At 39.3% G+C, this 24578-nt stretch overlaps 5 protein-coding genes across 6 annotated transcripts; 2 read left to right on the plus strand and 3 right to left on the minus strand.

The window, feature by feature from the left end:
• The first annotated feature begins 149 nt into the window (after nucleotides 1-149).
• Nucleotides 150-2985, plus strand: LOC113209095 (guanine deaminase). The gene is made up of 7 exons (XM_052264021.1): nucleotides 150-506; nucleotides 652-870; nucleotides 995-1102; nucleotides 1412-1519; nucleotides 1656-1821; nucleotides 2169-2315; nucleotides 2397-2985. The coding sequence occupies exons 1-7, from the start codon at nucleotides 165-167 to the stop codon at nucleotides 2594-2596; spliced, it is 1290 nt and encodes a 429-aa protein (XP_052119981.1). The 5' UTR covers nucleotides 150-164; the 3' UTR covers nucleotides 2597-2985.
• LOC113209086 (proteoglycan 4) lies at nucleotides 2903-11340 on the minus strand. The gene is made up of 4 exons (XM_026426432.2): nucleotides 11220-11340; nucleotides 9855-10049; nucleotides 9700-9776; nucleotides 2903-9616 (listed from the first exon to the last, which is right to left on the minus strand). Exons 2-4 carry the CDS (start codon nucleotides 10025-10027, stop codon nucleotides 4896-4898), a joined length of 4971 nt encoding a protein of 1656 aa, XP_026282217.1. The 5' UTR covers nucleotides 10028-10049; nucleotides 11220-11340; the 3' UTR covers nucleotides 2903-4895.
• A 1932-nt stretch (nucleotides 11341-13272) lies between these two features.
• Nucleotides 13273-15411, minus strand: LOC113208610 (uncharacterized). Of its 2 annotated transcripts, none has more exons than XM_052264123.1 (2): nucleotides 15174-15411; nucleotides 13273-14983 (listed from the first exon to the last, which is right to left on the minus strand). In XM_052264123.1, exon 2 carries the CDS (start codon nucleotides 14901-14903, stop codon nucleotides 13362-13364), a length of 1542 nt encoding a protein of 513 aa, XP_052120083.1. In that variant the 5' UTR covers nucleotides 14904-14983; nucleotides 15174-15411; the 3' UTR covers nucleotides 13273-13361. The 2 variants fall into 2 exon arrangements, with proteins under 2 accessions (XP_052120083.1, XP_026281475.1); XM_026425690.2 differs by having other exon boundaries at nucleotides 15066-15411.
• A 168-nt stretch (nucleotides 15412-15579) lies between these two features.
• Nucleotides 15580-21573, plus strand: LOC113208621 (mothers against decapentaplegic homolog 3). Its single transcript, XM_026425702.2, has 8 exons — nucleotides 15580-15930; nucleotides 16355-16390; nucleotides 16476-16654; nucleotides 16729-17055; nucleotides 17173-17325; nucleotides 17417-17641; nucleotides 17740-17884; nucleotides 17964-21573. The coding sequence occupies exons 1-8, from the start codon at nucleotides 15734-15736 to the stop codon at nucleotides 18085-18087; spliced, it is 1386 nt and encodes a 461-aa protein (XP_026281487.1). The 5' UTR covers nucleotides 15580-15733; the 3' UTR covers nucleotides 18088-21573.
• Nucleotides 21574-21650: 77 nt separating this feature from the next.
• LOC113208639 (uncharacterized) lies at nucleotides 21651-23977 on the minus strand. The gene is made up of 2 exons (XM_026425737.2): nucleotides 23526-23977; nucleotides 21651-22735 (listed from the first exon to the last, which is right to left on the minus strand). Exons 1-2 carry the CDS (start codon nucleotides 23863-23865, stop codon nucleotides 22641-22643), a joined length of 435 nt encoding a protein of 144 aa, XP_026281522.1. The 5' UTR covers nucleotides 23866-23977; the 3' UTR covers nucleotides 21651-22640.
• Nucleotides 23978-24578: the final 601 nt, after the last annotated feature.

Genomic DNA, 24578 nt, shown 5'->3' on the forward strand with positions numbered 1-24578 from the left:
CCCCCCCCCCCTTTTACAACATTATGTAGTGTAGTACCGCATGTAGGAGGTAGGTGTGTGAGCGGGTTGCCTACTCGCTTGGGACTGTGACGGAAATAAGAGAGCCCAGCCTTCCACGCTCGCATGCGACACAGGGAAAGTACAAATTGATCGGGGGTAAGAGTATGAGGGATGCGCTTGGTCGCTCATCTGTCGCAAATCGCCATAACTTCTTAATCTCACTTCCGGACACTCTTCCCCAGATCGTCCTCGCGGAGGCTCTTCGCGGCCGTGACGCCGTGTCGCTCGGCTCGTCGTTCGGGGTGGCGTCCTCGCCCGTGGTGCTGCGCCCCGGCCAGATGCTGCTGCCGGGCTTCGTCGACGCTCACGTCCACGCCCCCCAGTTCCCCAACGCGGGCCTCGGGTACGACAAGACCCTCCTGGACTGGCTCCAGACCTACACCTTCCCGCTCGAGGCGCGCTACGTGGACCAGGATTTCGCAGCCCGAGTGTACGAGGCCGTCGTGGTAAGTGTGAGAGGGCGGACGGGGCCCTGGGGAAGGTTCGTGATGGAAATAAAGGATGTCGAAACGGTATCGAACCCATTTCCCGAACTGGAGGAGGAGGGAATTCCCACTGGGCGGTCTTACTGATCACCCTTCCCCCGCGCAGCGGCGCTGCCTCAGCGCGGGCACCACGCTGGCCTGTTACTTCGCCACCATCCACCCCGAGAGCTCGCTGCAGCTGGCGCGGAGCGTCGTGCGCGCCGGCCAGCGCGCCCTCATCGGCAAGGTCAACATGAACGTCAACAACCCGGCCGACTACAATGAGACCACGGAGCAGTCCGTCAACGACACCATCAGTTTCGTGGACAGGCTGCAGCAGCTGCAGGTGAGCGCGGGTGTCGTCCAGCAGGTGGCCACTACTGCTTGCAGAGTGTGCGGCGGTGACGTAACGGAGGTCGGCTAGCAAGCTGGACCGAAAATAAACAATTATTTGCATGTCCGTGTCGCAGAGCCCGCTAGTGCAAGCCGTCGTCACGCCCCGGTTTGCCATCAGCTGCGACATGGACCTCATGAAGAAGCTCGCCGACCTGGCGAGGTCCAGGAACCTACACATCCAGGTAAGTGGTGATCACGTCCCCGCAGACCTCGCGCACTCATCTCGTCTCGTATCGGCAGATTTTGTTTTTATCGGCTTGCCGCCACGATCACTCTTGGCGGTAGTCGAGACAATTAACTTCCAGTCGCCTTATTATCATACTCGCCCCGGGATGGATAATAGTAGTGTGTGTGATCCTCGCCGCATCTAGTCTGACAGCGACGTGCCGGGCCTGAGGGCGTCCTGCGTCCTCCGTCCTCGGCATGGCAGGTCCCTCATCCCTCGTTGCTTGCCCTTCGCTTCATGAGGACACTCGCGGCTCTTGTTGCAGACCCACATCTCGGAGAACATGGGTGAGATTGAAGCGGTGCGGGGGCTCTACCAGCAGTGCGCCAACTACGCAGAAGTGTACGACCGGGCGGGCCTGCTTACATCCAAAGTGAGTCAGCCGCGAGAAGAGCAGCGCGAGTCCAAGGTCACGGGCCGTGCACCGGCACCGGCAGCAGGCCACACTCCAGCAGCGCATCACATATCGGGGCTTGGTTAATCTCACCCGCTATTGACTCTGTCCGCAGACCGTCCTGGCTCACGGCGTGCACCTGCTCGAGGACGAGCTCCGCGTCCTGGCGGAGAGGGGGACGTCCGTGGCGCACTGCCCGACGTCCAACACGTGTTTGCGGAGTGGTCTGTGTGACGTGCGCAGGCTCCTGGATGCGGGAGTCACCGTCGGACTCGGAACAGGTACTTCACTGGCATGCAGCATGCAGGGAGGTCCACAGCACAGACCCCTTCCTTCATGTTGTTCATACTGAACCGCTTGCAGGCGTGCTGGTGGGTCGCATAGTCGCACGGCGCTGTAGGGAGCGTTGGTAGGCAAACCCGCACGCACGCATGCACACTATAGGCAAAATAAAGGAAGGGGGTCTGTGGACCACCCTGTATCTCGTACTCGTCGTCAGCCAGTTCAAATTGAGTCATAGCATAACACCATTCCATTGTCATGCACTGTCACCGAATCGTTTTCCTTTAGTTGTTTTGTCGTTATTATATTTTGTAAGATTTTGTAAACATTTGTTCTTCTGCTCTAGATGTATCCGGTGGTCCGAGTCCTAGTATTCTAGATGCCATCCGAGCAGCACTTGATACTTCTATTCATGTGTCATTCTCGAAGAAGAATTATAAACCATTAAACTACCAAGAGGTATTTTACCTTGCCACGATGGGAGGAGCCAAAGGTAAAATTTTCCAGGCCACCATTTTACTTTCAGTGGTTTTACAGTGGTCTTTTGGCAGCTAACTCTAACTGTTTGTTCTAGCTCTAGCCATGGATAACATTGTCGGGAACTTTGCGGTGGGTAAAGAATTTGACGCTTTGCTAGTGAGTGTACCAGATCCTGATCTTCATATTGAAACACTAGATAGTTTACAACAGCTTCAGAAATTTTTGTACTGTGGATCCGAAAGAAATATCAAAGAGGTTTATGTTCAGGGACGGTCAGTGAAAAAAGCATTTTAGAAAAGCAGTTTATGTGATGTAAGAACACCAATGATGAAGTACTTAAGAGACTGAGCAAAGATCATAATAGCTTAAGTGATAACTATTAACCTATAAATAAAAATTCGTAGCTTGGAAAATATGCCATAAATTGAAATAAGATCATAATTATTTTATGTAACATGATCACGATGTTTTCATATGCTCTTGTAAATTTAGAAACAAAACTAAGCCTTATTGATTAAGTTTTGATTTTTTTTGTGCTGTTCTTATAATTGGTACTCTGCCAGAGATGAGTGATGGATTGAAAGTAACATGACAAAATACTTCCATAGATTCAAAGTTTATTACTTGGGTATATCAACTACAATACAAATAAAAATTTACTACAGAAAACACTTAAAAGAAAATACATATGCATTTATTTATAAATCCACATTTACATTTCCAACCTATCTGTACAAAGAGAGAAAATTTAATTGAGTATCTGGTGCTTAGTTTGTACAACAAACAAAATCTGTCAAATTATAGAAGGACTAAGGTTAGCACCAAATGAAAACTTCAATGGACAAGGCAAGAAGACCTTTTTTAATTCTGCTTTATTTATTTAAGACAAGTTTCAAACTTCAAGTAGTGGTCGCTAAACATTTTAAGAATTAACTGATCAGGAAACAAAACTTCCTTCAATATTTAATTTGTACAAGGGGAAAGAAAACATTTTGAGGTAAAAACCCTCTTACAGCAGGTCAAAGTCCAGACAGGAAATGTAGTTATGATATTTAGTTCAATCCACCATAATTTACATGCCTACTTTCATGTCAATTCCTAGTAGCAAAGTTACACACAAGACATGAACATTTCATTTTGTCTTTGAAATGCCTTAAGATGATCAACCACAAGGTCAACAAACATGCACAAATTTATATTATTTACATTTACATCTTCACAAATATGAACAAACAATTTATGTAAATATGATACATAATGAAATTCAAACAAACTCCTCAGAATTGTAAAGAAATCTATTCTTTGATTTGGAATTAAAGAAAAGTCAATGCAATGAGAGCAGAAATTCCTAGTGCTTACTACATTGTGAAATAGTATCAGGACACAGCTTTTAAGTAACTACTAAAAAAAATAGAGATGGTAAAAAAAACTGAACAGTAAAGTAAAGACAACTTCTTATACCTTAAAATTAGCGCGAAATAATACCATCATCTATATGTGCACAGATTTGATGATAGAATAGTGGCTTAAGCTGTCAATCAAAAATGCCTTTCCACCATTTGTTCCCGTAGTCACCAGCACATGTAACTTCAGCAAATTAACAACCAAATTATACATAATATGTGAAGAAAGTCAATCCAATATTTAGTGATGAAGTGATTTCTACCTAGGTTGAGTCAAACCTAAAAGGCCTAACTTCAGAACTACAGCTAAAAATACAACCAATGAAATCATAAAACACCTTTTTTCACAACTCAGGAGAAAAGAACTCATAGTATTTAATGAGAGTAAGCCTCAGACATGTACACATATATACATGGTAACATAGGCAAGCCATTCAAATACACATCGCCACATAATCAAATGTACTCCACAGTAATTCTGAAGGTCACAATTACTCAATATGAATCTGAAAATACAAATGAAAAGTGGAATTCAAGCGTACCAAGCCTGTCAAATTTCCTGCTCAGACATGACATATTTTCAATCGCATTGAGTTACCATACCATATCCTATAAAAATATCCCTAACTGTTCCTGTCATATAGCGGAGTGATCAAGAGCCTGCTTTCTGTTGTTCCCTTAACAAAGACAATTATCTTACACAATAATGACTAATAAAACAACCTTTTGGGTAAACTAGAAAATATTTCATTAGCAGACTATTTGATAACCCCTTGCATAAAACTCAAAATACAAATTATAAGCAAATTCAGAAAATCAAAATTGAACACAATACACCAACAAATCTTTCCTGTAAAAGTCAAAGACAAATTAAGCAACAATAATATGGAAAAATAATCTACTAACGGAAAGTAAATTTATTGAAATATGGAAAAAAATTAGGATGTGTTAATTTCTTAAACAGATGTTTTAAATGACATATCATTGAAAGAGTATAAAACTAATTAACTACTAAATATCTGCGAAACCAAAACTCATAAATCTTAACCGCTCCGGCTGCCAAGAATTATGATTTCCCTTCCACAATGATCAGTTCTTCTACTCTGAATTCATCAGAGGCACACCTCTACACTTAACTTGCACCAGTCAGTCAGTAATCATAAAGATTACAAGATTTTAGTCTTACAAACTTAACCATCTAACAAAGGCATTGAGGCTCCCTCTGATGACTGTTCAAAGACACCATCAGTTGATAAGAATGGCTCACCCTCTGTGCAAGGCGTTTCAATAAATACATTCCCATCAGTTGGTGCTGCTGTACTAAATGTAGTGACATGCTGGACATCAGAGAATACAGTGCTTTGGATAGTAGCCGATGGAATAGGAAGAGAAGAGTATGATGATGTCGATATGGTGATGTCAGGTACTGTGATAGTGGAGGGTAAATCAACACATGCAGCTGCCCCAGATGTTGGTGGGGGCTGCAGTGTGCTGACTGCAGACAGATCTTCTAAAGGTGTCATAATGGGCTGATTTAACGTAAGCGATGTTTCTAGAACACCATGTGAGAGAGTAGGTTGATACACAGAACTACTAGCATGTGAAGAGAGTAGTCCTGAGGTATCAAGACCCAACTCTGCCCCAGATGTCTCCGACTGGAGAACTTGTGTATTTGCAAGTGCTTCAGCCAATATATCTTGACCTGAGCTAGGAGTAGAAAAAGTAAAATCTGAGGCTGCACTTGACACAGGTTGTCCCATATTGTCAAAAGTTAAAATAATATTCTGAAGATTTCCAGGATTTGCACCATCTAAATTAATGAGAGAACCTAATTGATTGTTGTCAATTAGGTACATCACCTGACCTCCATCTTCAGTGGGCACAGCAACGATTTGCTGAGTGGAAGTTGGAAGTGGCACTCCGCTACTTGTTTCTACAGATGGCACAAGTGTAGTTTGAATTTGTTCAAGTCCAGGAACACTTCCTGACACCACTTGAACAGTTCCTGGCATTGAAGAGCCAGGCATCGAATCCACAGCAGGTGGCTTTGCAGCCAGAGACACCTTCTTACTCATCTTCATTTGTGGTACAATGGGTTTCAAGGTAGGATTTGGTACAATTCCACTATTGCGTTTTAGTGGGGTTGTTGATGGTAGTACTACGGTTGAAGAGCTTGATGAAGCTATGGAAGCTTTAGGTAGCACAGTACTCTTTCTGGGTGATTTAGGAGAAGCTGTACCCTTAACTTGTTTGGCCACAACTGTCTTGATTTGTTTTTGAGGCCTGGGTGTCTTCGGAGCTCCAATAGGAGTCAACTGTGGTACAGGTTGTATCATGGTTGCAATTTTAGTCACTTTCACAGGCTGACTACCTTTGGGTGTTATAGGCTGAACTGTCTTGGGCGTAATTGGCTGCACAGTCTTAGATGTAATGGACTGAACACCTTTAGGCGAGATAGCTTGAATGGTCTTGGGTGAAATGGATTGCATAGTTTTGGGGACAATTGGCTGAATGGTCTTTGTTGAACCAGCAGTGCCAACTTTAGCTGGAGAGCTCTTCATTTGGAGAATAACTTTCTGACCAGTGCCACTAACAGCATTTAACAATTTCATATTCTTGGCCCCAACAGGTAAAATGAACTGTTTGGATCCACTAGTTGTTGTTACTCCAGATCCTGATGCTGCTATGCTGCTTACAGGGAGAAGAATTTGACCTCCTGATGTATTAAGTAAAATATTACCTTTTGATTGAGGGGATGTAATAATCTTGTACGTTTTTTTACTATCAGTTTTAACAAGAGCAGGCGGTTCAGTACTTAGTTCCATGCCACTAGCTCTAGAAGTAGAGGGTTTTGTTGAAACTAGTTTTGCAACTGATGAAAGAACAGTCCCCTTTGAGGTGACAATCTGTCCTGATGAGGTACCACTTGTCAAAAGCTTCTGCTGCTGAGTGGTCAACATTATCTTCTGTTGTCCAGATGCTCCTTTGGTTATAACCATAATCTTCTTCCCTGATCCAATATTGTTAAGAAGTTGCTGGGATGCCTCAGTAGGAAGGAGCATTTGTTGAGTTCCACCCTTCCCTTTAACTATCATAACTTTACGAGTTCCTGGAGTTCCAGGAGTTCCCACTTTACCCACAACCATTGGGGATGATCCTGGCGTCCCAGACACTGCTACTTTGATTGTCTTCACAGTACCAGATGAGCTAGAAGTTGTAGATGAAGGTGAGGAAGCTATTATTTTTCCTAAACCGCATGCTTCAGGCTGTAAATCAGGCTTGGACTGCACAATTACCGCATTAGAAGTGACAACTTTTTTCAGGACGGCACTCCCTTTGCCCACAGCAGTGAGAACTTTGCCAGCAGGACTTTTAATAGGTGAATTAGTAGAAACCACAATAGACTGTGAGGAAGGAGACACTTGAGGACTCTTGACTGTACTTTTTATGCTGGTAAGTGCAGGAGGACTTGGTAAATCAGTGGTTGTTCTAAGAGGGCTCTGAGGTGGGCTTTTGATTGTCTTCATTTCTGAAGCTTTTGGGCTCTTTGGGCTTAATAAAGCAGGTGGAGACAATGGCGGGCTCTTAGGACTAAGAAATCCCTGAGGACTTTTTGGTCCTTGATGACTTGGAGATTGGTACGGCTGAGGGCTCCTTGGACTCTTTGGACTTTGATGGAGAGGACTTTTGGGGCCTTGAGTGTCCGGGCTACGCACAGGGCTCTTGGAAACTATAGAAGCTAGTGCCTTGGGACTCTGCTGGATGGAAGGACTTTTTGAGCTCTGACGATTTGAAGGACTTTTCGGAGTTCGTTCTGGACTTTTGGGAGTTTGTTCTGCAGCTGGGCTCTTTGGGCTTCGATGAGGCTGTGGACTCTTTGCACCTTGAGCACCGGGCGGACTCTTTGGACCTGGGTAACGTGGTGGGCTCATAGCTTGAGGCGAAGGGCTCTTTGAGCCTCTAATTGGTGGAGGACTCTTTGAACTTAAATGATGTGATGGGCTCTTGGAGCTCTGAGGGGCAGGAGGACTCTTTGGACTTTTTAAAGGAGGAGGGCTTTTCATCCCTTTCCCACCTCTGCGCGCCCCACCACCTCTTTTGGGGGGGCGACCAACTCTGCGTGGAGTTGGTTGACCAGCATCCCGAGGTAAAACTGGTTGTTTGTGCACTCGAGGTGACTCTTCGACAGGAAATTCATCATCCATAACAACAGGCATGGTCATAATATCAAGTCTGCTCTCACCTTTATCAAGAGGAAGGAGTGAACGTCTTCTCTTCCGAGTGCTACCTCCGCTAACATAGGTATGATCTCCACCACCAGTTGATTGACCAGGCTTGCTTTCATTTTTAAGTGATTCATCACCAGAAAGTAATCTGTCCTCATTATGTTCGGGGCTTGTTATGGCCAGTTCAGGAACTGTTTCAACTGTAACCTTGGCTGTGATTTTTTCTTCATGAGCCTGAGGTGGATTTCCCGAGTCCACAGCCAAATCCACCTCAGGATCTGAGTTTTTTGACTTCTGTTCTTTTCCTTCTTCTTCTTTTGTAACTTCAGTTTCATTCTGCTCTTTCAAGATAGACTTAGAACTTGTTTCACCCTGACATTTATCCAATGTTGGGTTCAGCTCTTCATCAGTGTCCAAAGAGAAGGTGCTCGCTTTGGGAACAGAGGGAAGAGAAGGCATTGATGTTTCAGCCAATAAGGTTTCAAATTCGTCTTCATCCTCTTCAATCTTCTTGGTACCTTTACCTTTGTTGACCTTTTTATCGACAGCTCCCCGTTTTTTATCTTTTGAACTATCAATAACTCTCGGTATCCTCCTACCAAAACCTTTCACATTTGGAGTAAGGTCAAAGTCAATATTGTCGTCTTCATCTGGGTCAAACTCAAAAACTTCTTTCAATTTGGAAGCAGATGAAGCATCTTCAGCAAGTGATGATTCGTCTTTGGCACTTGCCATGTCATCATCGATAGAGGCATTCACGTCACTTGCATTGTCATCTTCATCATCCTGCCTCTTCTCAGAGTCGTCATCTTCTTGCTCAGCATCTTCTTCCCAATCTGCAAGTAAGGAGTCTAAGACTTTAGGTTTTTTGACAACCTCCTTGACTACTTCTGTGTTATCCTTTTCTTCTGGCTTTATTTTCCTTTTCCTTCCTGGCTTGCCCTTCTCCTTCTTTACAGGAGCGGGCTTCACAATTTCACTTTCTGATGAATCTCCTTCACTTTCCACAACTTTCACTTTCTCAACTTTGCTTTTAAATGATGCTCGTTTTTTAGGAAGAATGCTTGATTTCCCAGAGTCTGATTTTCTGTGCTCTGTTTTTAATTTCAAAAGAGGATTACGGAAAGAGCCACCTTTCAATATGCTTGGTGTAGGGAAAATATTCTTCGTTTTGAGAGAATGTGTATTGTTGAAGTGTAAGACTATAACATTTAAACGACCAGTCGCGTAGCCACACAATACACATTCATAAGACTTCTCCAACTGTAGGTCATCCTCACATTTTTGTTCCCTTATACGAACTTCATAATCAGATTTAGCATCAGGGTTTCGAACTTTGTTCAAGAACCGTCGGTGTGTGACCATTCTCGGTATGTCAGGAGATGGGTAGATAATATTTGCTGTTATTCCTCTACTCAGCCAGCCCATCGCTTGCAATTTGGATGTTAATTTTTTACGACGAGCTACTTTGTCTTTTAGTGGTGAATCTTCTTTACCCTTTTTCTTACCAAATTTCTTTTTCTCACTCCCAAAAAGAGAAGTGTACTTAGGCTTTTCTTCAGGTTTGAAGGCCTCATCTTGCAAAATGTTGGGGTCACCATGAGTTAACTCCTCAGCAGTTACAATGTCCATGGGGAAAAAGTCCATGGTAGCAGGCCGATCAGCTGTTTTCTTCCGACAAAGATCTATGGAAATACCAAGGTTTCATTCAATTAGTGTACTGATGAAAAATAGGGAGTTAAGACCTATATATTATGAGAGTACTTACCAAGACCTTTCTTGATGAATTCATGTTTTCTGCTACAGTTGTAATGGTAAATTAAGTCCAATTTATGAACATACTCACTGCAAAATAAAAGAATTATTTGATTAGCATTATGGCTAGTTTAAAATTATGCAGGAAACCTGTAAGATAATACTTACTAACTGTCTTCCTGGAAAAACTTAACAGTTGCAATGGGTCGTTTCCGAAGAGAACATGTGATTTCTTCAGGTAAGACATCATAGTCTTGCACAAGTCCCGGCCACCACAATGCTCGGAGCTTTACCCACACTACCTCCCCTGGAAGATATTGCACCTCCGTCTGGTCACACATTTTTTCTTAAAATAGTTGGATCCTAGACAGAAAAATAAATACATTTGGATATGTAAGTTTAAAATAAACGACCTCCTTCACAAGCAGAATGTTGGACAAAAATTAGCCATTTATCATTTAAGCTATTTAACATTGGAACATAAAAATGGAAGAGTGAAAAAGATATAAAAACACTGTTACTTCACGGATTTTATTTTAAAAAGAAGAAGAAGAAGAAAAGTCTATTTAGTTTTAAAATGTTAAAAACTTGCTGTGGATGATAAATTAGAGTGAGTGCATTAAATAAAAATTTGGACATCTTCACTCTAAAGAAGAAGAGCAGGAAGATTAATCAGGAACATAGAAAATGAACTGTGATAGGTCAAGAACAGACGACCAGGTGTAAACAAATGTCGTTTAGTTACATTCCTGCACGATCTTCCTCATCTTCTTCTATAGGGTGAAGTTGCCCATAGCTCAGTCCACAGGAGCAGGGACACATATTGAATATGATGCTTGCTAACTTTGTATAAACATTAATGCACTTCCACAGCTCTAATAAATTGACCTCCATCAAAGACTTAAAAAGTAACAGATCAATGAAATTACCTATTACTTAAGACCGAGGTAAGTTAACCTTAAAAGCTGACCGAAATGAAATGAATGACTGAAGACAGCCTTCAACCATCACTACCAGATGACGAAAAAAATTAAATTGGAAATGCACATGCCTACACATTCTTCCACAAATTCAAAACAGGAAACAACATCAATGTTCTCAGAAAAAATAAAGTATTTATAACTAAGTGTAAAATTGGTAAAAAATAAACTATTAATAAAAACAACCAACAAGTTTAATCCAAACTTACTTGGCAAAGGCAAATAAGTTTATTTTGAAACGTAATAGAATAGAGAAGAATAAAGATGAAAGTTTGATTTGAATGCACTTCTAGAATGTGGTTAAAATTCTATCAAATTTGAAAAAAATATACATCTAAATAAGATGTTATGAGCTACATAAACACAGTCTGCCGTCTATTTTGCAAGTGCTGTGGCCTACGCCATGCAACAACATCTTTCCCTCCTCAACTGATCTAAGCTTTGTAATGCAAGTTCTCTGTACTTAACACAAAATAGTGACTAGAATAAATCGCGAGAAATCAAAAACGAAAGGTATTCATGAAGAATATTCGAAATATCATACTTTACTTACATAATAATAAAAGAAATAACGATATTTGGAAAACCGCTGCGTTTCTTCAACCCCTCCACGACCCACAATGCAACTTGGGAAGCGTCAATGTGGTGGCAGTGGGAACGATATGTTTTTGCAGCCAATAGACCAATGTTCTGGTTTTGCAATTAAAGAAATTCAAAGGATTTCTAGGGGGAAAATAATATTTTTTTCTGGGGGGGGGGGTTGATTAGTGTTTCATCCACAGCAAACTCTTTTCCAAATTAAAATATGTTGAACATAATTTTACAAATAATCAAAAGTGAGGGGAGGAGGAAGGGGAAGGGGGTTGGTGGCTATATTTCTCATACTTTAAATCAGTTAAACGTGGCAACGCTGTCCTAACTCCACTGCTTCCCGCGAAAGTGCAAGATTTCACAGTAAAGTAAGAAACGCTTTATTTTAACTTATTGCAGATAATTACCTCTGCTTAGTGTCTTATGCGTATTGATACGGCGGTTCTAGTCTGTTTATAGTTCTAGTTCTCTTCCTCTCGACAACTCAATTGCGACGTTGCCATGTTGACCTCTTCCCTCTTCCGTTGGGTCACATCGTCTGCTAGGCTGATCTGATTCTGGATCGTGTCGTGAGAAAATTGCAGATTGCAGTGTCCGAAGCAGTTAAAAGGTAATTCAGCCGAGTTATCTCCTGAACCTACAAGGTAAGACTCTTGAAATATCTTACTCACGTATATATGGCGCTTTTACTTATCGGCAACACTTTGCGTTGCTGAATGTATAAATTCTATTGGATGTGTGTCGTCTTTAGTAATCTGGTATAGCAGTTGCTATTCAACTTGTTCAGTAATATTTAGATAATAGTTAATATCTAGATGCCTATCTCCATGTCTCAAAATTTTCAATAGATTTAATTATCTTTAAATATAACTCAATACCTCATATCTACTGGCCCATGAATCTGTCCCTTCATAACCTCAAAGCCCTCTACGGTCGACCTTGGTGTCAAACTACTGTTATTCCTACTCACTGTATATGTACGAGCTAACTGTATCATTAATTAAATTTTTCAAAATTACCTTGTTTCTCTAGCTGGAGCCCTGTTAACTCTTTATTATCTTCCATTTCAGATGTCTGCTGGCGCAGTTGCACGTTTGGCCAAGCCCAAACTTCGGGGCCATTTCAATGACCACCTTAACAAAACTTTCCTCTATTCCTCTCTCGGTGGTGCAATTTCCGCTGTTGGCTATTATTATCTAGTTCTGGTTAAACACAGCAACAGGAGAGACAAGATCATGGCGTAAGTATATTCAATGAACCTTCCTTTATTCGTGAAACATATATCATATTGGCCATTAATTATTTATTTTACCAACAGGGAGTCAAACCCCCAGAAAGAATTTGAGCGACTGCGGGATTTGGGCTTCTTCTGGAGTGTTCCCCCCAAGGATAAATCAAAGGCTCTGTACGACTGGACAAATGAGAAAGCAGATGATCTTAAGCGTTAAGAATTTTAAGCTGTTAGTAATCCATTCAAGTTATTGTTCTGCATTGTGTTTTCCCTCTTGTGCTCACATGCTGTATTGCAGATACCTGGAATTACTGTAGCTCTCACCAATTTGTCCAGCATATTTCAAATTTAATATAATAAAATAAATATTATTCTGATCACTTATCATGCTGAGTTGCCATAATATACCCATTAGCTATGAGCTCTGCTCTGACTGCTTCATGATCTAAATTCCTGGAGGACAAGAATGTTATAGCAGCTACATTATTTAAAATTTTAACTAAAATCGACTATGCCACTAATGGTCAAGCACATTTTATACCATAGATACTTTTTCACCTCCTCCATGCGGATATCCATACGCTTCTTTAAACCATATGCTACTGCTAGTGACACTGCACTTGCTATCTGAATTGTACGGACAAATTCTCTTTGGAACAATTTTTTCAGTTGAGGCTTACCCTGGAGAGCCATGATGAAATTAAAAGGGTGAGTTTCCATGGATACTCGATTAAAAGAACTATTGTTGAAGAAAGAAAAGAAACAATAAGTTGCACTGTGGAAATAAGCATTGCTTTGTTCAATTTATTTCATTCAACAGAAGATTAGAAAAAAATACAAAAGAACAATAAATATTTTTATTTTTATTGGTCATTACAAAAGAAGGTTCAAATTCCCTTCAGCCTGCTCAGATATCAACAGTTCTTGCACTGTTCTTTCTAACTTGTCCAAAAGGTTCAAAGCCTCTTGCCTTTTCTCACTTTCTGACATTGCCTGGATAAACATCTCCAACTTTATTATAGTAGGGATCACTTCACTTTTTGTTGGCATGGGAGGCACTATGTCTTGATCTTCATCAAGTACAATATCATGGTCCTGGTCTAAATCCACAGGCTGCTCATCATCTTCACCTTCCTTGCTACTAATTTCTGGTGATTCGTGGCAAAATATTTCTTCTGCAATTGTCGAAACATTCTTCACAAGGGAGGCGTCTACATTGTCGCTGGAACATTTAAACAATATTACTAGCTTCTGGATTTCATCCAATAGTTTATTATTGATTTCTTGACACTGTGTATCTCGCTCAGTTGCAATTGCCTTGCATAAAAAACTAAGTTCAATTAATTTAGATGAAACTTGCTTCCAAGCAGATTGTACTATTTTCATTACTTTTGACATTGGCAAGGATTTTACCTTATGCCCTAATGAATTCCACTGATCAAGACTAGAGGCTGCGAGTGAAGTCATTAGTCTGAGGCAGTATAAAAGTCTGTAATTATTAATGACCTCTTGAACATTAAAATTCCATGGACTTTGTCGAATTTCAATATTAGACATGGTCTTGTCTATGTTAGATGGAAATTGGTTTTCATCCAGATATAATAGAATTTTTCGATTAGATTGATGCATCTTTTCATTGAATACGTCAAGTGAATGTTGATAAACTTCAGGTGTGACTTGTCCCATTGGACTTGAGAAGCATGGTACATTGACATTCCACAATTCTCCCTCCACACAAGCGTTTTCACAGAAAACAAGTCCGATAATATCCTTGTCTCCAGAGGCACTAACACAAAAGCATGTGGTTACATGATCCTGGCTTTTTTGTCCTATGCACGGAAGGGTACGATGATATAGTTCTGCAATGCCAATATAATACACATCACATTTTTCATATCCCGATAACAAAGGATCAGCAGGTTCATCTTGGACATCACCTGAAGAGCTGTCAACTTCAAAGAGTGAAGGGAGATTTACATTGAACTCATTCTTAAACTTTTCTAGCCATTCATAGTCAACATCGAAGTTACTCATGTTAAGAGATTGGGCAACTTGCTTTGCTCTCTCCAAAAGCATACTCGGAGTAATGTCAATTTCATGAATAGTGGCTTTCTTGTAGAAATCCCACACCAGACTGTTGATTTCTGATAATGATGGAGCACCCCGAACCCTGGCCCAGCCTCCTCCTTTTCGAGTCCGTTCCCATTTAGAGAGCCAAAGATCCTTTTGAGTCACTAGTAAATGAACCTGAGTCTTGCCACAGTTGTACTGGGAGGCAAGAGTACGTTGAGAATAGCCCATTTCGGCAGCCCGAATGATTTGAACTTTCTGGTCGAGGGAAAGCTTCCCATACTTTCGCTTCTTTCTGACATACGATCCAGATGTCTTGTTTTCCATTTTGTTAGTGAGAAGCATAACCTCTTCTCTTATGATTTCGTTCTATGCAGCGACAGATGCAAATGTCATTGCGGCAGCAAAAAGTGGGACTTTTCGATCTGCAATTATAGAAGGAATACAAACTACAATTAACGGTGAAATCAGACAAGAAAGGCTGCACAAGGTTGCAAAAGCATTTACCCGGTTTATCAACCGCTCCTGTTTGTTGTAGCAGTAGCTACAATACATGCAGACAGCCAAATGTTTTTAACTAGATAGAAGGGTACAAAACTTGAATGTGACAATTACCGTCGAGTAAAAGACTGCCATACACAGCCGAAATCAAGGGTATCTTCGCATCATCATCGCTTATAATCACGCATGTGGCTTTAGGGCAGCTTTCTATTCCACAAATGATGTGCACTCGCCCGTGTTTTGGATTTTGCTGACAACAAATATTGCGGAGTAATACGTCGGCCGCATATTCATTCATTAAGCATACATTTCCCCTTTGTTTTCCACTTTCCCAATACGTATAATTTATTCAACCAAAAATGTACTGATGTAGAAAATGAACATAATAATTTGGGGCAGTCGTAAATTTTCTCGGAAAAGGGAAGCTGAACCCAATTGTACCAGCAATACAAACGTTTCAGTTTGCACTATTTCTTGCAGCGCCTCGGTATATCCATTCCATTCCCGTCGTCTCCATAGCTTGGGCCAACATGTCGGATATGGGAAGTGTCGTCTAGTAATGTGCCTGTTGTTATTTTGCGTTGAGGAATGTTCTGAAGTGCAACTAATGAAACGTTCTGAGATCGGACGTACGCCGTCACAAAATATCATTTGGATGAACAATCAATGTAGATATGACGTCTATGCCCCTCTTTTCTCACCCAGTTGTGAAACGGCTATTGGGCTGGAAGAAAGGCGAGGGTGAGGATCAGTACTGTGAAAAAGCTGTCAAAAGTCTTGTGAAGAAGCTCAAGAAGGGTGGAGGCTTGGAGGAGCTTGAAAAAGCAATCAGTACACAAGATCCCACCACCAAGTGCATTCTTTTTCCGAGGTATGTATACTATTTGGTTAGCCGGGCCGGTAGGGACATCGGTGCTTGCTTCAGCTCTCCTACCAGGGTAGGGGGGGAGATGGGACCCCGGGAACCGTGGATGTTTTCTTGAGGCAAATATGTATTATTGCTTGTGGTAATATCGGTTCTGAAAAAAAATTCGTGCGTTGTAACACTTTGAAGAAAACCCATAGGCATGCCAAATTTCTCAGCTTTGTTCACTTGTCAATACCTTTCCACTTTTCCATATTTTAAAAAAGTTATTTGCGATTTATATTTTACGTATTAATCTGAGGAGCAAATTGTAGTGTATTACAAGTGAATTAATTTTCTTCCTATGCGTCTGCACTGTGTTTAACACTTACTGCTGCTTGTTTATTTTAAAGCCTTCAAATGTTTAAGTACTTTATTTATTTTTGTCTAGTTTCCGAGCTGATCGGCCAGGGGACGCAGGAACCAGGTATAACCACTTGAATTGTATTGTCAAATTTATAGGATTGTAACATATTTCTACTACATATTGTTATTTTATTCTTTTACCATAGTCGCCTACAGCCTCATCGGAAAGGTCTCCCTCACGTAATTTACTGTCGTCTGTGGCGCTGGCCTGATTTACAATCCCACCACGAATTGCGCTCTATAGAATCTTGTCAGTTTGCCTTTAACTTGAAGAGAGACGACGTTTGTGTCAATCCATACCATTATCAGCGCATTGAAAGTCCAGGTATGTCTACATTTTTCGATCAACCTCTTGTTACATTAAAATTTTTGAGTCTTTTCACTTTTTATTTTTTTCAGCTTTACCTGCCATTTTAGTTCCAAGGCAGCCAATATCTGAGGATTATTCTCCATATCCTCCAGCCACCATTCAGTGTGACGATTTGAGCTCATCAGTTCCAGAAAACACATCTTTCCCCACTGGTTTGGGCCACTCAGGGCAGTCTCCAGTTCTGCCTGAATCACCTATTTCCTTGTCTCCTCATTCACACTCACAGTACAGCCCCTTAACGGGGTCATCATCAAACACACTGGAGTCCCGCCCATTACCTACCACTGAGACCCCTCCTCCTGGGTACATGAGCGAAGATGGCGATAATATGGACCACAACGACAACATGAGTATGAGTAAGTGCCTCTGTATTCACAGTACATGCTCTTCATTGTGCAAGATTCCCAATCAGTGCTTTTATTCTCTTTTGACTGTCTCATTAGAGGCTAATTGAATTGTTATGATTTTTTTAGGCCTCTCTCGCCTTAGCCCTCCAGTTGACACCCAACCAGTAATGTATTGCGAGCCTGCATTTTGGTGCTCAATCAGCTATTATGAGCTCAATACACGTGTTGGTGAGACTTTTCATGCTTCACAACCTTCTGTAACTGTTGATGGTTTTACTGGTAAGAACCTTAGCATTTTTTGAAAATTTATTATGCAAGCATATATCATCTTCATGTAGATATGTCACTTGTGTCTCTTCCTAATTTCTAGATCCCAGCAATTCAGAACGATTCTGCTTGGGTCTTTTGTCTAATGTCAACCGCAATCAAGTGGTAGAACAGACACGGCGTCACATTGGTAAAGGAGTTAGACTTTACTACATAGGTGGAGAAGTCTTTGCAGAATGTTTGAGCGACTCAAGCATTTTTGTTCAATCCCCTAATTGCAATCAACGATATGGTTGGCATCCTGCTACTGTTTGCAAAATTCCGCCCGGTAACTTGAATAATTTTACATAACTACTTTTTATCCATGTTAAAATAATTTTCAATATGTCATTGTCATTATTCATTAAAATCTATTCCATTTTTCAGCATGCAACCTCAAAATTTTCAACAATCAGGAATTTGCTGCATTGCTATCGCAGTCTGTTTCACAAGGTTTTGAGGCTGTTTATCAGCTGACTCGGATGTGTACAATTCGCATGAGTTTTGTGAAGGGATGGGGCTCAGAATACCGGTAAGAAAGATCCTAATTGATTGTTAGAAAAGAACTCAAGTAAATTAGAACTCCTCTACAGTATGGTTTTGTTATTCAGGCGACAAACGGTCACCTCAACTCCCTGCTGGATTGAATTGCACCTCAATGGACCTCTTCAGTGGCTTGACCGGGTGCTGACACAGATGGGCTCCCCTCGCCTCCCTTGCAGCTCGATGTCCTAATCTTCTTCAGTAATGACAGTTCTTTTCTAGATGTAGGCTAAACATATAGATATCACCTCCTGCTCCAACTTCTCTTTCTTCTTTTTTTCATTTTGTCAGATTATTTTAGGCTGTGGATACATCACAGGTTATATATATGCAGATCAAATGAACATTTTTCTTTTTTGATAATTTTTTTTTTTTTTTGTTAGCTCCTATGCTTCAACTTCTTTTGAGAGTTTTTAGTTTTTTTTAACCAATTGACCATGATTCTACATTTGTTTTTTTGTGGCTTATACAGTTATGATGAAACTTTCAAACACCTTCATCTTGGTAAAATATAGCGAGCTCTTTATTATCCTTCGTGGATACTCAAGTTTTTCCAGCCTTTTGCCTGAACATGCACAAAGTACATTCTCCTTTTATTTTATGGAGTATTTTATTTTAGTCTTCTCTTGCTTCATGAGCAAGTAAGTTACCTGATTATGAAATTCTCATCATCTATTATCTATCCATACAGAGATATGAATTTGTGCTTGAAGCTTACTCACCTTCAAAAGTTTCCCCTGGGGTTAGATGAATTTCACGTGTTCCTGTGTTTCTTATTCATTTTTCTCAGTCTTTATTATTGAATCTATTTTTAATTCATTATCTTATCCATTTTAAGATAGAAATATCTTTCTCCCAAAAGTACCAAAACTCTAAACCTTATAAATTATCTCTACTTTGTATTACATTAGTTTTTTGATGTGTATTATTTGCCAATCTTACATGTGCTTTGTAATTTTCGTAGATTTTTTCCCTCTAAATTCAAGATGGCTGTGAGTTAAAAGTATAGAATTTTTCGTATCCTAAGTAAGAGATTTTGTGAGACTGGCTAATGTCTTACAAGCTAAAGCCTTGTTGGTTTACCAATTTTTCTTTAGTTAAGAAAGCAGATAAGGCTGAAAAAGCTGTAAGAGGACTAAATAATTTCTTTGTTAGGATGTGAAGAAAGTTAAAAACTACATATTCATTGATAGCTTCTGTGTATTAACTGTTGTGTTAGCAAAAACCACACGGAACTCAAACTTGATGTTTTCTAAATGTAGTCCTTTTCCTTATTCATTCAACCATTTGATTAGGTTCACTTTGTGTTGTGTACTTAAGCAGTGCTTTTGTCACACTTCTGCACTTCTGTTGTGAAAAAAGTTGCTTTTATTCTATAAAATCTTTTCTAGTTGTATTCCAATTTCTGTCACATTTCTGTCACAAGATAGCAGGTTTATGAGATCTTTTTGTCTGATGATGCTGCTGCTGAAAATGGAATGCTGTCCATCTGCATGGAAATGTTACTCCACTTTGCTCTAATGTTCATAGTTTTTACTCATGGATCGATGTGCAGTGGTTCTTAAGTAAGTGCTTTGCTTAAGTGTTTTGTTTGAAGAGTTTTTCTAATGTTCTTTCTTTTTGTTTTTGAAAATGGTACTCTTTGAGTATTTTATGAACACTGGATGTAATGAGCCCTGCATTGCACTTTCTGTGTCATGATTTTTTTATGTATTTTTTTTTTAAAATATTGCTGTTGACACAGCAGTTCTATTTGTACCTATGTTTTATTTCCCTAATAATGGATGGTTCTTCTTTCTAATCTAATTAGTTGACATCTTATCAGTTTTTGTTGAGTGTGTAATCAATATTCACAATATTTTTACAATTTTGGATTACTTTACTGGAGATTTGTTCCTCTGTTTTTACTTCTCCATGTCTAAAACTAATATTCCGCTATTAGAAGCTCGAAAATGTCTTCTCCTTTCTTTCATAATTTGTTGTAAGACATTTTTTATTATCGTTCGGTGTTCTTGAGTTACTTCAATGATAAAGTAAAACATATGCTGTAATGATTTTCAAAAAAAAAGATGATGCAATTTTTTGTGGCAATGGTTTTGGTATTAACTGATGTTTGGTCATGGTTGTATTTTGCTTCAAACAATTTGTCACATTTGTGATTGATTGCAAGGCTCCTTGGGAATGAACAATTAATTAACCTGCATGCAATTCGGGCCCATACTTCAGTCCAAGTTAGTGAATGAAAAACTTTGTTTTTAATGTAATTTTAAACAAACTGTTGAAGCAAAGCATGCCTTTGCTTTCAGATGTATTTTAGATATACTGACAACTGACACTGGTTCTATTGTAAAGTGGAAATTGAGTGGTGTTTTACTGACCATCTTTCCAATAACTGTGCTGGTAGAGTGTCAGTGCTTTTTCTAAGTTATGTTTTCTTATTATTATACTAAGGTAGGGTTGTGCTTTTGAAAAAATCATTATTGAATTACATTTCTTGCTTCAGGTCCCTGTTATTGTAAGACAATAGATTCAGTGATTTGATCCTGCTGAGTTGCTATTTGTTCAACGTTATTACGCTCCTTTTTGTTTAAAACCTACATATGGTTATGATAAAATTTGTTTATAGACATTTCCTGTTTTGCTTGAATATTTTAATTATTATATCATCTGTTGCCTTCATTGTTGTTTTAAGAAGTTTCAATTACTTTTATATAGAGCAAAAGTTATATGGGAATTGTATTTTTCAAAGTCAAATTGTTTTTGCATAAATGTGTTGAGGCCCTCTGATCAAATTTTTCTGACTGGTGTTTTACAGCTGTATATACTGCTTTTCTTCTACAAGGTTCAGTAGAAGGAAAGGGCAACCAAAGATCCCTACAGTCTTTGATTTCATTTTTTATTTGTTTGAAAATCATTTAGCCTTGACACAGCTTGCTACCATCTATGTATTTATGTTATTGAGATATGGAAAGAGTCAAGATGGGACTTTGACTATAGGCTGTCATCCCAATTTCACTTGTAGCTAAGCCTGTTGCTTCTTTGTTTCTGTTTAAACAGTGTTTCCCTTCTTTTCTTTTTTTTGTTACAAATATACATCCTTTTCCTCAAGTTCAAGATTTTAATGTGTTTCATATCAATGGACTCATTCAAATTATCATTATCTAATTGTTTAAGTAGGTTGATTTAAGCTCCATTTTTCTTATTGCTTCCCACTATGTATTTCTGTATTTCCTTGCACAGCCAATGAAGTGCAGTATCCTAATACCATTTGCATGCTGTCCCTTTACTAACCAAACCTGTGAAGTTGAACACTGTATAGGTTCTAAATTTGGAAAGAGAATTCAAAACTATGTCTCCATTGATCTACTCTTGATTTTTTCTTTCCATCATTCCCTCTGCAAATGTATGGTGCTGTGGTGAAACTTGGATTAGCATTTCATGATCTGTTGCACATTCCGTTGAAAAAATCTTTGAAAAATCAATCTGAACTAACAGAAAATGTACTTGTAGAGCCCTCTGCATTCACTTGGGAAAGCACTAATTTTATACTGTTTGTTGTTGTCGCTTGATTCTAATACAAGTAAAGACTTTAGACTATTATTTGTAGAAGCAATGTTGTTTTTATCTTAGTAGATGCCTAAGGTAGTAATTCTTTAAATACAGTGTTCTTATCTTAAAGTGGTTCTTTTCTTTCAACTTACCCACAATTCCGTAAGAAAAATATAAGGAACTTTTCAGAAACAAAAAAAGCATAGTAACAATAGTATTTCTTTAATGCCTATTGACTAACAGGACACATTTTGCACATCCACAGTAGTAGATTCTAAACCCCAAAGCATAGAACACCAAAGCCACACCATTTTTGACTGTTGCTCAGACCATAAATAATTAAGAGATGTTCACCAGCAGTAATTTTAAGTTCACTTTTGGCTATCATTTCTCAGAGATGACAATACATGAGACCAAAGAAGAAAATGTTTTAATCTATCTAAAATTAATATCAGCCTAAATTTGACTCGTCTTTGCTGATCTAAGATCTTGCAGGTAAAACACAAAGCAAACAAAAATACTTTTCACACATCCTGCACTTTACTTGAAGTACTCCCACTCCCTTTTTTGTTGGACAAACGAAAGGTTTGATTTGACGTGGTAACTAAAAAGAAATGCTATACTCTATGACTTGAGGAGTGCACAAATCAAGAGTTAATAATTACCAGTATAGGTTAAAAACTGAAACAGTTCAAGCACAGTTCAACATAACCATACTTCTTAAACTCAGATTTCGAGGGAGGACCTAATAAAATTAAAACTTAAGTACGCCACAAATACTATGGAATTGAGTCAAGGTTAACAGGTACTATGTCGACTCGGTCCCATTCCCTGTACACACAATGCAGATTTCATCCTGATGCCGATTTACCTAAACAATAATAATAAAATAATTTGTGTACACATTTTTTCTGGTGCCTCACACTACTGTTCTTTAAAAATCGGTACACCATAGACATCCCCTCCCCGCCCGCCCCTCCCCCAACTCCCTTCCCTTTTAAATAGTAAAATAAAGTTCTTCTCTTGAACACAGATATAACTTTCTAAACATAGGTAGACATTTTAAACACGGATAAGGAATGTAGGTGTACTTAAGGCATAACTAGATACAAAACAAACAAAAACACAGGAAAAGCATTTTGAGAGACAAATTAAACAAAACACAATCAATAACAGGAAATTTCTTGATAGTTCAGCTACTTCTTTTTCTTCTGCATCTTCAACTTTCTCTTCTCTTCCCGTTTGCGTTCCTTCTCTACTACACTACGGTAGAGTTTCAGTCCAAAGAAAACTGTAAAAAAAAAAAAAGAAGAAACACATTAGATGTAAAAAACAATACAAGGGCAAGACATATATCACAAAATTAATTTTGTGCCACTGAGTATACTTGTTCTTTTTCACCAGCTTGATAAGCGTAACTGCTTTCATCTCAGAAATAGTGAAAGTTTGCTTCTCACAATCAGAAGTGACTTTAGAAACACAACTATTACCAGAAAACCAGTGCTCAGAATGCAGCAATCTGTCCGCAGACTTAAAAAAAAAAGCATGCAAAATTTGTTGTGTTCTTAAAAAAACACCTCTGGCTAGGGGGGAAAAAGAAAGTACGATTTGTGAGAAGGCTGATCTGAGTTTGAATAAAGTTCAACGCATTCTCTATTTCTATTTCCTTATGCAAGATTAAGGACTTAAAAAGGGAAGCAAGCAGAATTTTCTTAAGTGTTGTCGAAATTTTACTTACATAACTGAAAAAAATGTTCTATTACTGACTTCATATTAGGTATTATGGTGAGCCATTTAAATGTGTCTGAAGGTGTTGTCTATTCTGAGATAAAAGACCGTTCTGAAACAGTGCCCTGCACCAAGAACAATTCTTGCTCTTCCTACCATAGAATGTAGGTTTGTAGTAAAGAAAAATAAAGAAAAATAAGATTTCTGGCTTGAAACCTCTTGAAGAAGCACACACATATTGTTACTTATAACATATGGCAGTTTGTTAAAGATAAAAGGAAAAAAGCTTTGTCTCAGCCTACACTAAACCACAGTGAACAAAAAAAATGAACTAATATGTAGAAGAATCTCACCAAAAACAAATGCGATGATACACAGCAAAGATAAAAGAACAAATGTCTGGTTAGCAAGAAAGGAATCCGCAGGAATTTGTCCCCAACTGTTTTCCATCTCATCATCACCATATGATTCACGCATTTGTTGCTGAAGCAGCTGCGTTTTCAATGCTTCTCTATCCTCTAAAGATAAACCCTGCATCCCTTCAAGAGCTTGCAAAATCTTCTCTACAGAGGGTGCTTCAAAATTTCCATCTGCTCCAATAAAATCCTTTGGAAGTTGCACACCCTCGGAAATTTCTCCCATTCCATCCAGCATGTCTTGTGCATCACCATGACTGACACGAATTTCACTCATGATGAATTATTAAAAGTTAGTAGCTAAAGGAGGTACCTCCACAGACAACACTCTTACTAGCTACACACTCAAGAGAAGACTGCCACTTAGACCACGTCTGCCACGTAGGAGATAAGAGCCATGTCAGCAGACAACTCACCAGCCTGGTCAGCACTTATCAGCAGGCATCAAGATAGCTAAAAGCCATGTCAACAAAAAGAACAAAAAGTAACAAGATGTTAAGATGAAGGGGTAGAAAACTTAAAAGGTGATACATGATCAACAAGTTACCAGCATTTTGGTGACGCTAGACTTAAAAACTACTAGGGAACTCAACTGTCACTACCCCACCTCATTGTGTTTTTACCAGTCGTCCAATATTTTCTTGACGCACTAGATAAATGCTTGGAGCATTTTAATTGTGAATCTCCCTTAACAATTACAATACATTTTTAACTACAAAACTTGAATGCACAGCCAAAGTAAGATCCAAGCTTACACACTGCAAGTTTGGAGAATAAAGAAATGAGTCATTAAATAATAACAAAAAAAAGTAAAAAGGCTTAAGAAGAAATGCAATATTGAAGGAGACTTAAAAACTCAGAAATTTAAAAAGCTCCTTTCATGATAAAGAAGTCTCAGTGCTGCATAACATTTTAATGTGACGACATAGGACTAGTCGACAACACTAAACAAAAAACCCCACACAAACTATACAAATCCCAAATAAATAA

The sequence above is a fragment of the Frankliniella occidentalis genome, unplaced genomic scaffold, assembly GCF_000697945.3.
Source record: "Frankliniella occidentalis isolate FOCC.00 unplaced genomic scaffold, Focc_3.1 Scaffold16, whole genome shotgun sequence".
NCBI classification, from domain to species: Eukaryota; Metazoa; Arthropoda; class Insecta; order Thysanoptera; family Thripidae; genus Frankliniella; species Frankliniella occidentalis.

Bases quoted from the DNA above. Each gene is read 5' to 3' on its own strand.
- LOC113209095 (XM_052264021.1), top strand. From the start codon at position 165: ATGAGGGATGCGCTTGGTCGCTCATCTGTCGCAAATCGCCATAACTTC. The intron at 871-994 runs GTGAGCGCGGGT...TCCGTGTCGCAG, and splicing joins ACAGGCTGCAGCAGCTGCAG to AGCCCGCTAGTGCAAGCCGT. The intron at 1,822-2,168 runs GTACTTCACTGG...CTTCTGCTCTAG, and splicing joins CACCGTCGGACTCGGAACAG to ATGTATCCGGTGGTCCGAGT.
- LOC113209086 (XM_026426432.2), bottom strand. From the start codon at position 10,027: ATGTGTGACCAGACGGAGGTGCAATATCTTCCAGGGGAGGTAGTGTGG. The intron at 9,777-9,854 runs GTAAGTATTATC...TTTATTTTGCAG, and splicing joins TTTTTCCAGGAAGACAGTTA to TGAGTATGTTCATAAATTGG. The intron at 9,617-9,699 runs GTAAGTACTCTC...GTATTTCCATAG, and splicing joins ATTCATCAAGAAAGGTCTTG to ATCTTTGTCGGAAGAAAACA.
- LOC113208610 (XM_052264123.1), bottom strand. From the start codon at position 14,903: ATGCTTCTCACTAACAAAATGGAAAACAAGACATCTGGATCGTATGTC.
- LOC113208621 (XM_026425702.2), top strand. From the start codon at position 15,734: ATGACGTCTATGCCCCTCTTTTCTCACCCAGTTGTGAAACGGCTATTG. The intron at 16,391-16,475 runs GTATAACCACTT...CTTTTACCATAG, and splicing joins CCAGGGGACGCAGGAACCAG to TCGCCTACAGCCTCATCGGA. The intron at 17,642-17,739 runs GTAACTTGAATA...TCCATTTTTCAG, and splicing joins TGTTTGCAAAATTCCGCCCG to CATGCAACCTCAAAATTTTC.
- LOC113208639 (XM_026425737.2), bottom strand. From the start codon at position 23,865: ATGAGTGAAATTCGTGTCAGTCATGGTGATGCACAAGACATGCTGGAT. The intron at 22,736-23,525 runs GTGAGATTCTTC...TTTTTTTTACAG, and splicing joins TATCATCGCATTTGTTTTTG to TTTTCTTTGGACTGAAACTC.